The sequence below is a fragment of the Microtus ochrogaster genome, chromosome 6, assembly GCF_000317375.1.
Source record: "Microtus ochrogaster isolate Prairie Vole_2 chromosome 6, MicOch1.0, whole genome shotgun sequence".
In the NCBI taxonomy this organism is placed as follows: domain Eukaryota; kingdom Metazoa; phylum Chordata; class Mammalia; order Rodentia; family Cricetidae; genus Microtus; species Microtus ochrogaster.
Genome location: NC_022013.1, coordinates 46,121,642 through 46,133,158, shown reverse-complemented (window position 1 = coordinate 46,133,158; position 11,517 = coordinate 46,121,642). Strand labels below are relative to the sequence as shown.

The 11,517-nt window shown below is 43.0% G+C and overlaps 1 protein-coding gene across 1 annotated transcript in view; it reads right to left on the bottom strand.

Annotated features, from left to right (window-relative positions):
* Window positions 1-11,517, bottom strand: part of Atxn7 (ataxin 7) — a 154,320-nt gene that overhangs the window by 99,654 nt on the left and 43,149 nt on the right. Inside the window, exons 2-3 of the mRNA XM_026779982.1 lie at window positions 5,876-6,012; window positions 62-489 (exon numbers count right to left, since the gene is read on the bottom strand). Coding sequence (XP_026635783.1) covers window positions 62-489; window positions 5,876-6,012 — 565 coding nt within the window. The remainder of the gene's footprint in view (window positions 1-61; window positions 490-5,875; window positions 6,013-11,517) is intronic.

Genomic DNA, 11,517 nt, shown 5'->3' with positions numbered 1-11,517 from the left:
CCGGCCGGCAGCCCCGCTCCTTCCTTCCGTCCGCGCGTCCGTCCGAGCGGCGGCGCCCGGCCGGCTCCCTTAAGCGGAGGCGCCTCCTGTCGCCTCCTCCCCCTCGCCGGTCCCTCCCTCTCGGCTCGCTCCGGCGAAGTTTGCACGTCAAGCCCCCGGAGTGGAGCCAGGGCGAAGTCGGAAACGCAGCCACCTATGGAAGAGCCGGCCGGTCGGCCCCGGCGCAGCGACTCGTGCGTCGCCCAGGCCCTCCCTCCGGAGCCTCGGGCACCGACACTGCGCCCTGAGCTCGCGGGCGGCTGCACGGTAGCTGCTGGAGCATGAATGGGAAGCCGCCACTGTGCGGACGCCGGCACCTCAGGAGCCACCGGCAGGTGTGAAAATGCCGCCCAGGTGTCTGCTCGAGCCCCTACTGCATGGGAAGCCGCCGGCGTGTACCTCCGTGCCAACAACAGAGGGTCACACTGTGTGTCCTGGGAACTTGAAATTCTTCTCCAGCAAGAAGGGGCCCACGAAATCAGTGTATCACTTTGTTGTTAGTCTCTATTTATGGTTGTGTCTTCTAGGATCAGATGAGAACCCATGGCTTATGGAATATACGAAAGACAAGTGTGTTTGGTCCGATTTTAATCATCAACTTAGGAACTAGCACATAAATTTGACATCTTCCTCTCAATATACACATACACAGCTTTTGCTTACGTGATGGGCTGATGATCAAACAACTAAAGCATTCATAGCCACGGACCACATGGAGCCTATAGTAAATGTTGCTGTTATTGCTGTTATCACAAACGGTGCGACAATTGGAGACAAAACTGAATGTGATATCACGTTTCACTTCTCAGTAAAGGAGCACACTTCTAACCTGTTCAAAGTCTCTTGCTTACAGGTGTTTCAAAGCCTTGGTGAGGAGGAGGTGAGCTTTCTGTACTTGGTGTTACTATTACTTGTTTTTTCTTTAATCACAAATTAAGAGAGGTCACCAACTTTTCTGTTGAAGAAATATGTACCTTACAAACATCTTTAAAATGTTTAAATGAAAGCAAGAGTGACTACTGTGGCACATGCCTTAAATCCCAGCACTTGGGGATCTCTGAGTTTGAGGCAGCCTGGTCTACAGAGGGAATTCCAGAACAGCCAGAACTACACAGAGAAACCCTGTCTTGAAAAACAAAACAAACAAACAAAAAGAAAACCTAACTATTTTAAAAAGTGAGTACGGAAATGTTTTCACAATATATTAAAGTCAAGACTCAGTGAAAAGATTTTGATTTGGGTGCAGATTTAAAAGCTTGAACTGGGTATGGTAGCATGTGCCCAGAGTCCCAGTCACTTAGAGGCTGAGGCAAGAGGAGCAGCTGTGTAATAGTTCTGGACCAGACTGAGAAACACAGGAAGAATTGTCTTAAATAAAGCATAACCACACTTTCTGGTTAGGCATGTTTAGAAATTGATATGGAGTGTTTTTCCCTGAATTGCACACAAATTAATCAAAAAGGGAGCTGATGATGTTCCTCACACCCTCAGGCTCTCCACCTACAGACTCAACAAAGTGCATGAAAATATACTTTGATACTTTAAAATTGTATCCATACTAAAAATGTATAGATTTTAAAAATTTCCCTAAATGCAATGTTACGACTGTTTACACAGACTTTACATTTTAATGAGTATTACAAGTGATCCAGAGGTGAGCTGATGTACACAGTTTATGTGCCTTTTTGTAGAAGGAACATAAGTACTTGTCAATTTCGGTTGGGGGAGGCCTGGAATCTCATGCCAAGGGATAGTTGTAACCAAAACTGATTAAGATAACTGGAAGATTTTTAAATTAAAAAAAAAATTCGGGAATAAAGAGATGGCTCAGCAATTAAGAGCAATAGCTGCTCTTCCAGAGGACCCAGGTGCAAATCTCAGCACACACAAGGCAACTCACAACTGTCTGTAACTCCGGTTCCAGGGTATCTGACACCTTCCCACCAATGCACATAAATTAAAAATAAAAATTATTCCTATAAGTTTTAACTTCCTATATAAAAGTATCCATGAGTGAAATGCTAGGTTAAAAACATGTATTACTATTACTAGTTCACCATAGGCTGTCTCGAATGCAGTCACGAAAATTTTTCATTTATCTTGAATCACTGAAACACTTGCATGAATGTTTCCCGAGATACAATACATCCAATTTATTTATTACTTTTAATTTTGTAATTCTATGAGATAAAATTTGAATTCCTTGGGACTGTTCACTTAAAGCAAAGCTTAGGAGCACAACCATTTAAATACCAACACCATAGCTATTTGATATTAAGAAAAAAAAACTTAGATACTGCAAGGAGCTTGCATCTTGAGTACAAATGTTCTGATGGCTGAAAGTAGAGGTAAGAATGAAAATAAAAGGAAAATGGCAAGCATCAAGTTTGGTCTCACTTCTTAAGGCATTCCTTGATTCTGCTTTCACAATGATGTAACTGATAACCAATATGGCAATTCACAGTACTTCAACTTCTAATTTCTGCTTGAGACTTCTTTTGTTTTCAAACTTCTTAACTTCTCAGCTGGTATACCAAATCAGAACAGAGCTTAAAATTCTGTTGTTAGCTCTCGGCATCACGACAGTTACCATGAAGCACTATACCAGCTACTAAACACCTACAAGGAACGAGGGATACCCAGAGGCTCTAGTACATTGCGTACACAGCTGTATACAGGCAAAATTGTGTTATTTATGACCGAGAAGGAGCCTGAGTGTGGTAGCGCACACATTTAATCCCAGCGCAGGAGAGGCAGAAGCAGGCAGATCTCCGTGAGTTTGAGGCTAGCCTGGTCTACACAATGAGTTCCAGAGCAGCTATCTCTACATAATAGAGACACCTTCTCAAAAAATGAACCAACAAAACAAAACAAAAATCCCAAACTAACAAGAGAAGGGAGGAGGGTCTTCTCAGTGGTGGACTAATATTAGCTCCTCCTTTTACGAATGTGCAGCCTTAAGCAAGCCACCTAGTTTCCCAGGATGTCAGTTTTCTAGTCTGTAACATGGAGATAAGGCCAGGCTGCTGAGGACTGCGAGCAATGATCCTTTGAAAGCACTGGAGTCAGGCTCAAATACTGGAAGTGACTTGCATCACACTGAGCAGTCAGTGGAGTCCTTATCAAATGACATTTACTACCAAATAAAAGAGAACATAGAGACATGCAGCGCCTGGCATTTCTGGGCCAGGTCCTCTTCATCTTTACCACCTATCACAAGCCCTAGTGTTTTCGAGAAAGACAGAATCTGGTCTTACCACAGCTGTTTTAGGTCCTGTAATTAGCAGTTTGAAAGCGTCACCAATGAAAGCAAAACAAAAATTGGAAAGTTCAGAGAGTAAGAAAGTGTGTCTGCTATTCAAATGTTAACAAACTTTTTCAAGTATCCCATATACAAAGAGCATTGTTTGTGAACAATAATACAACAGAAATCCAAATCCTTACTTCTTCCTGTCAGGAAAGAAATGATGACCTTGTTTCTAAATATTCCTCCCTCCATACCCACTCCCAAGCTATGAAGAAAATGGCCCATACAACTCATATACATTTAATATATTATGATATACTAGTGTGTCTTATACAAAATCAATACGTCAAGTACTTCAGTACCTGTCTATACACTAAATAATACATAAGTTTTGAATAAGGAGATTGCAATTTACCAAGCAATGCTGAGCGCTTAGTACACATCAGGCACTCTACTAGGTATCACAGTTAAAAAAAAAATCATAGAATGCACGAAAATAATGAATAATTCAGCATTTATCAAAATGCTTATATTAAAAGCTGGCCATACCAATCAGAATGTAGGCATCTTAAAAATAAAACTTTTGGGAGACTAGAGAGATGGCTCAGCAGTTAAAAGCACTGATTCTCTTCTAGGGGACCTGGACTGAATTCCCAGCATCCACATGGAAGGTCCAGTTCAGATGATCTATGCTCTCTTCTGGCTTATGAGCACCAGCCACAAATATGTATATATAGTAAATCTATTAAATCTTTTTTCTCCTTAAGAAAAAAAATGTTGCCCAATTCTGATCATATCATCCCTTCAAAGACGCATTTAAAAGAAAAATGCCAGGCGGTGGTGGAGCACACCTTTAATCCCAGAATTTGGGAGGCAGAGGCAGGTGGATCTCTGTGAGTTCGAGACCACCCTGGCAAATCTGGTCTACAGAGCAAGTTCCAGGACAGCCTCCAAAGCTACTGGGAAACCCTGTCTCAAAAAAACAAAAACCAACAAAACAAAACTAAAACAAGCCATGCAGGCTCTCCAAATGAGGGGCATTCCCAGGAGGTGCCGGGCCAACAAGGCAGAAGATCCTTTTCCAAGAATATTCACCCCCAACACGATTCAACCAAAGGTGTCCTAATGCACACTAGGACAGAAGCAGAAGTTTGTCTTCCCACTTTTTGCACACAGTGCAATGTAAAAACATTCTAAAATTCAAGAGGCTACACAAGGATTTTTATTTTGGGAAAAACCAAGTAGTCCCAATACAATGTTTTAATAAACCTGGAAACCAGAAGTTAAGTATATTTATGTTTGTGAATTACAGGGCTGGTAACAGAGATTCCCTATTATCTACTTCAAAGGATTCAAGTTATTTGAGTAACAGGAAAATCAGATTTGCTGAACTAGGAATGCATTGACTCTTTTTTTTTTTTTTAAATTCCACTAACTCTGCAGAAGCTTTTCTTCTTCCTCTAGCAAGACCTCTCTTTCTCTCTTTCTCCAGAGTGCTGGCCTGCCCTGCATGCGGGTCTCGTGGCCTCTCCCTGACTGTGCTCTCTATAGGGACACACCTTGCAGCTTATTGTGAGTATATTGGTAGAGAAAGAATTGGCCAATACGTTGAACTCTCCAGCTCAGTAGCCAGAATTATCAACAAAAATACAAAAAAAATGACAACAGTAGAGACCTAAAGATAATTATCTTTCTGGAGACTTAACCTGTATACATGCTCATTCTACAAAATGCATTGGTTACTCCAATTCAGGCCTTTATATAGTTACTTTTCGTGTGTGTCTGTTTATACCAGAAACAATCATCAGAGCAAACTGCTTAAAATGAGAGAAAAATTTAAATCCACAAGTTTATAAATCATTACATAAAGATAATTCATAAAATATAATCAGTAATACCCAAATATTTCTAGATGGTTAATAGCTAACTGAAGTATAACGATAAACCTGCTTTGAAATCTTTAGTCTTTAGGTTGGATTTTTTTTTCCGAGACAGGGTTTCTCTGTAGCTTTGGAGCCTGTTCTGTAACTAGCTCTTGTAGACCAGGCTGGCCTCAAACTCACAGAGATCCGCCTGCCTCTGCCTCCCGAGTACTGGGACTAAAAGTGTGCGCCACCATCGCCCAGCAAGTCTCACCATCTTGAAGGCCCAGCAGTGGCGAACTCTACTACCTCAGGCATGCAAGGCTCTGGGGAAGTCACGTGACCCCTCTGTGTCTCTTCATTTATAATGGGAGTGCAGCAAAAGCAGGCACTTTGGAAGGGCATTAGAAACCAGTGATGCAACTCAAGAACAATGGCAATGGGCTTTTGATCCTACTGCACATACTGGCTTTGGGGGAGCCTAGGCAGTTCGGATGCTCACCTTACTAGACCTGGATGGAGGTGGGCGGTCCTTGGACTTCCCACAGGTCAGGGAACCCTGATTGCTCTTCAAGCTGATGAGGGAGAGGGACTTGATCGGGGGAAGGGGAGGGAAATGGGAGGCGGTGGCGGGGAGGAGGCAGAAATCCTTAATAAATAAATAAATTAAAAAAAATCCAAAAAAAAAAAAAAGAAAAGAAACCAGTGATGCCAAAGCAAACCATACCCGCAGTCACCCTTGCCAGCCCACATCTGGCCCACAGGAAGCCCCAATTTTATTCTGTCCACATCGTGTTTTGAGGTGCTGCTGAAGTGCTTTACTATCAGTCCATGCTCTTGCACTTCGAGGGGCTGCTCCACAGACTATAGAAATAAATAAAAACTATCATTCAGGGTCTCTACAGACTGCCCTGCTTATATTCAGCTCCTTCCTGCAAGAATGCTATATCCCACTCCAAGACCACACCTCAGTATCTTCCAATGTATTCCCACATCCAGCTTTCTGGTCCTGTCTTTGTTCATTCAAGTCAAACCACGTGAAATATACACACCCCCATGCCCCAGCTAAAACTCTACCAGCCAATCAAGTCTGTACTGAAGTTTCATTTCTTAGGAAAATCTGTCCTGATCTTTCCCACTGCACACATGGGAAATCATCCCCACCCCTAATCACAGACGTTCATAGCCAGGGTCAATAGCACATGCTCTGAAATCAAGCAGCAATGAGATCAATATTGCAATGTCCCAAGGATGGAAAGTGCGCTCCCACGCAAGGGAGGCATTTGTACCCTGGAACTTCCCTCCTCAAACTGTAATATGGAAACTGGTCTCCAAGCCCAGCCGAGCTGAACTTTTAAACAGTCCAGCACAACATGGACAGAATATCTCAAATGTTTCTTCCCTCTTTCATCGGCAAAGTTCAGGTATTGAGCCAGCAGAAAACAAGGCAATCTCACTTTCCAATTGTCCTTTGCATCTTGATCCAGCAACTTATCTGGGTTTGTATTGCTTCTGAAAAAACAAGTTGTTAAACAAAACATCCATTCCCTTTTCTCCCTCAAAGTAGTAAATCTCTCCTTAAGGAGAAATAAAAGGACTAAAGTTTTGCAACTTTAGGTTATTTTTCAGTAGTGTGTACTTGAAGAACTATGCATGACTGTGGGTCCCTGGTTTTCCCTTCTGGTAAGTGCACATGCTCATGAGCACGCACACACACGCACACACACACACATGCACACACACACACACACACACACACAATTCTCATACAAAAGGTGAGGCCATAGGCTAGATATGGTACTGCACGCCTTTAACCCCAGCACTCAGAAGGCAAAGGCAGGCGGATTTCTGTGAATTCCAAGACGGACAGAGACCCTGGAGAGGAAAGAGGAAAGAAGAGAAAGAGAAGAAGGGGGTGTGGGGAGAAAAGAGAAGGGAAGGGAAGGGAGATAGAGAATAAAACATATGAGAACACAAGTAATCCAAATGCCTTTCAGATGTGCTAATTTCCCCAATCTTTCTTGCCAGAAATACAGAATTTTTTGACTCCTATGGCCATTCAATTTTAAGGGTTATCATCAATAGCTGAGAGCAAAGATTCAGATCCTCCTATCTTATAATTCAGATTCTCTTTTGATGAAAAAAGGAGCCTGGAGACTTTGCTTCTCTCAGTGTGCACCCCTACACACCCTAATTGCACTACCTGATGGACGTTAGGAGTAGAAAATGGGAACTGAAAACCAGAGGAAAAATCTGCTTTCAGTGCTTTCCAAAACTTCTGGCCTCTCTCCGGAAAACAAGCCTTCCTCACACACATAAGCGTTTTCCAGGCGGCTTCTGCGACACTGGCAGCAGAGCAGCAAGCATGAGCGTGCTAGAATCTGACCTGGCCAAACAGGTACGCTGGATCTCACTAAAATACGTTCTTGTGATTCTGACACATTCTGAAGGAAGTGAAAGATAAAGCACACACAGTGTGGATCTTACCCTGTGGTTTTAGTGCTGTTTGTTTTATTGCATGTTTTATGTTTTTGGTTTAGAGACAAGGTTTCTCTGTGTAGCCCTGGCTGTCCTGGAACTCACTCGGTAGACCAGGCTGGCTTCGAGCTCATAGATCTCCTGCCTCTGCCTCTCAAGTGCTGGGATTAAAGGTGTGTGCCACCATCGCCCAGCAGTGTTTTCTATTTTGTTTTTCTTTTTATCAATAGTTTGCTGAGCAACTTGTATCTAAAATAGGTAACAATTATAAAAATAGCAAAGGTGCAAGTACACCTGCATTTTACACATACGCATAAATACACACACAGGCAAAAGTTTTAAAAAATTAAAAAGAAGATATAGAGTCTGTACCCATGAGGATAGCTATACATACATACATACATACATACATATATATACATATATATATAAAGATAGCCACTCACAAAAGAAATCCATGTATGGTTAGGAATACAAAAATCCTTTTTTCCCCCCTCTTTCTTTCTTTCTTTCTTTCTTTCTTTCTTTCTTTCTTTCTTTCTTTCTTTCTTTCTTTCTGTTTTTTTTGAGACAGAGTCTCTCTGTAGCTTTGGTGCCTGTCCTGAAACTAGCCCATGTAGACCAGGCTGGCCTCGAAATCACAGAGATCAGCCTGCTTCTGCCTTCCAAGTGCTGGAATTAAAGGCATGTGCCACCACTGCCCGGCTCCAAGACAAAAATCTTACAGCCCCTTTGGGAAATAATATAAAAATTACTCAAGGCTGGGTGGTGGTGGTGCACGCCTTTAATCCCAGCACTCAGGAGGCAGAGGCAGGTGGATCTCTGTGAGTTTGAGATCAGCCTGGTCTACAGAGAGAGTTCCAGGACAGGATCCAAAGCTAAACAGAGACATCCTGTCTCTGCTTCCAGGTATATAACAAAAGAATTAAACGCATAGACTCAAACAGGCATTTAAAACTCAAAGTTTACTACAAGTACTATTGGTAACAGCCAAAATATGGGAATAATCAAGCTACCTAGAATGGTTAATAAACAGATAAACAAATTGTAATCTCTCCATTCAGTTCATAACACATACTGAACCTCCAAATGCTAGCACTGGTGAGAGGGCTCATGGGAGAAGCACCTGATGCAAAGCCCGACAACCCGTTAGTTCCCCAGAGCCTCACGTGGAGAAAGCGGTACCAACTCTTGCAGGTGTCCTGTCATCTCCACGTGTCATTGCAGGTACTCACGTACAACACACACACATACATATTTTTCTAAGTTTAAATTAGAAAGAAAAATAAAACATTGAACAGGTGAAAAATCCCAGACACTGAAAGTCACTATTTGCTTCGGATATGAGCTGTCAGAGGCTTAGGTGATAACTCCGCAGAGCTCACAGAGTCCACTGATCAGGTCACAGCTCAACAGGAAGGATGGGAACGCTAGTTGGTGGGAGTGGGATGTGAGGTGGGCAGTGTCTGGGAGCATTTCCCGTCTCTGCCACATGTTCTGGGTCCTATGTTGTGAGTGATTCTGCTCTGCAAGGCCCTCCAGCCACCATGTTCCGTATCAGCACAGGCCCTAAACAACAGACCCATGCAGCCACGAAACCAAAACCTCCTCCACATCATGAGCCGAAATCAATCCTCCCTCCATTTAAATTGTTTTCTGAATATTTGTCACAGCAACAGAATGCTACCACAACCATCATTATTATAAGATCCATTTATTTATATGTGAATATTTCTGAACAAACAAATCCATGGAGACAGTGGGCAAGCTAGTGGCTTTCGCGGGCCGGAGGAGGGGAAAATGAGGCACAGTTCAATACGAACGGGGTCTCCTCAGAGAGGCTGGAAGTGCTATGCAACTAGAGACAGCTGGGGGCTGCACAAGTGTGCAATTATAAGAAAAGCAAAACAAAATATTGATCCGTGCATTTTAAATAGTATTTTAAATAGTCAATAGTATTTGAACTGCATCCCACAAGGCTATGTTTTTAAGCCAACATTTAAATTTGGAAAATTTCACAAAAATTTATGATTGACTTCTGTTGAAAAGTTCTACAGAATGGTCACAACAGCTAAAGGACAGAGGGAGAGTATGCTCCTGGAGCTCATCTCTGCCACTGCCTGACTCTGGTTCTCAACCTTCCTTATGCTGTGACCCTTCATGTTGTGGGGACCCCAACCATAACATTATTTTTGTTGCTATGTCATAATTGCAATTTTGCTATTGTTATGAATAATAAAGTAATATTTGTGTTTTCCATGGCCTTAGGCAATCCCTGTGAAAGGGTCATTTGACCCCCCAAAGGAATCTTGACCCACAGGTGGAGACCCACTGGTGCACAGCAGCTGATTGCTGTCTGCAGCCAATGAAAAATACAAAGGTCCGGAAAGGAAGGCTTAGAGGTTAAGAGCCTCTGCTCTTCCATAGGAGGAGCTACATGGTGCTTTACAGCCCTCAGATCTTACGCCCTCTCCTGGCCCTCCTAGGTACTACCTGCATGCGGTACACAGACATACATGCAGGTAAAACATCCATACATAAAACAGTAAAACAATTTAAAGAAAAAAAAAAAACAGGCTTAGAAAACTGCTGACACAAAGTGCTTAGTAAATGTTGACAATTTTTTTCTGTTTCATTATTTTTATGATTCCTCATACTCTTGTTTTTTGTCATTCAAGCAGGATCTCATGAGGCCCAGGTTGCCTCCAGCTCATATATTGTCAAAGACGATCTTGCTGCTTCCCTGTCACACATGCTGGAGTGCAGGCATGGACCATCATCGCCCAGCTCCTTGACCTCTTTTTGACAGAGGCCTTGGGAATTTACTTTTCATTTACTTTCCAACTTTTTTTTTTTTTGCTGTTGTTTTTACAAATAAAAGTACAGCATGTGATACTGAAGTCCATCAGGAAGAAGAGGGAAGACAGCCAAGACAAAGATTTGCTGTTGTTGTTGTTGTTTCTTTTTTGAGACAGGGTTTCTCTGTGTAACAGCTCTGGCTGTCCTGAAACTCACTTTGTAGACCAGGCTGGTCTTGAACTCACAGAGATCCACCTGCCTCTGCCTTCCTCTGAGTGCTGGGATTAAAGGCGTGCACCACCACTGCCTGGCTCCAAGACAAAAATTTTAAAGCAATGTGCAAAATATCATATGTGCACACCAGTGAGAAATTACTGAAGTTACTGTGCACGGGAGGGGGGGAGGGGGGGCAGCGGCGATGTCCGCAGGCCTGTGGATGGTGGGGAAGCCAAGCCTTAGCTCTGTTCTTGGGAAAGCTTTATATGTAGACAACAGTCCAGGCAACTCTAGACTTACAGAAACCAGAGGGTAACGAACTTTAACTCCTTACACTTAATATACTATGTGTATTTTAAACAATATAATTGTATAATCAGACCCTTCCAAGGGCTACTTTATACAAAGAGAAAGGAAACGTGAGGCTGTGGGGGATGGTCACAGAGCTCCACCTGTGAAAAGCAACAGTATGGTTTCATAGACTCACAGACCCTCTTCTGCGCTGAAACACAGCTTTTAATTTGTACTGTTGCTAAAGACCACTTCAGTTCCCTTATCCGTTGTGCTGCAATGCTTCCCAGCTGCTGAACTGGCTAAACGCCCTGGCCTGGCCGTCGGGGTCCTTCACCATTCAGCTCAGCCTTTCTCACCTCCTCACCCCACTCCTTTTGACAAACTCTATTCTAGCTGAGCCAGCTATAGCCAGGATATAAACTACTCAGCCAAGAAGGGTTTTGTCAATGCCATTGTCCTTATATTTCTTTACACATTTTAGTTCCTCCTCCTCGTCCTCCTTCTCCTCCTCCTCCTCCTCGTCCTCCTCGTCCTCCTCGTCGTCCTCCTCGTCCTCCTCCTCCTCGTCCTCCTCCTCCTCCT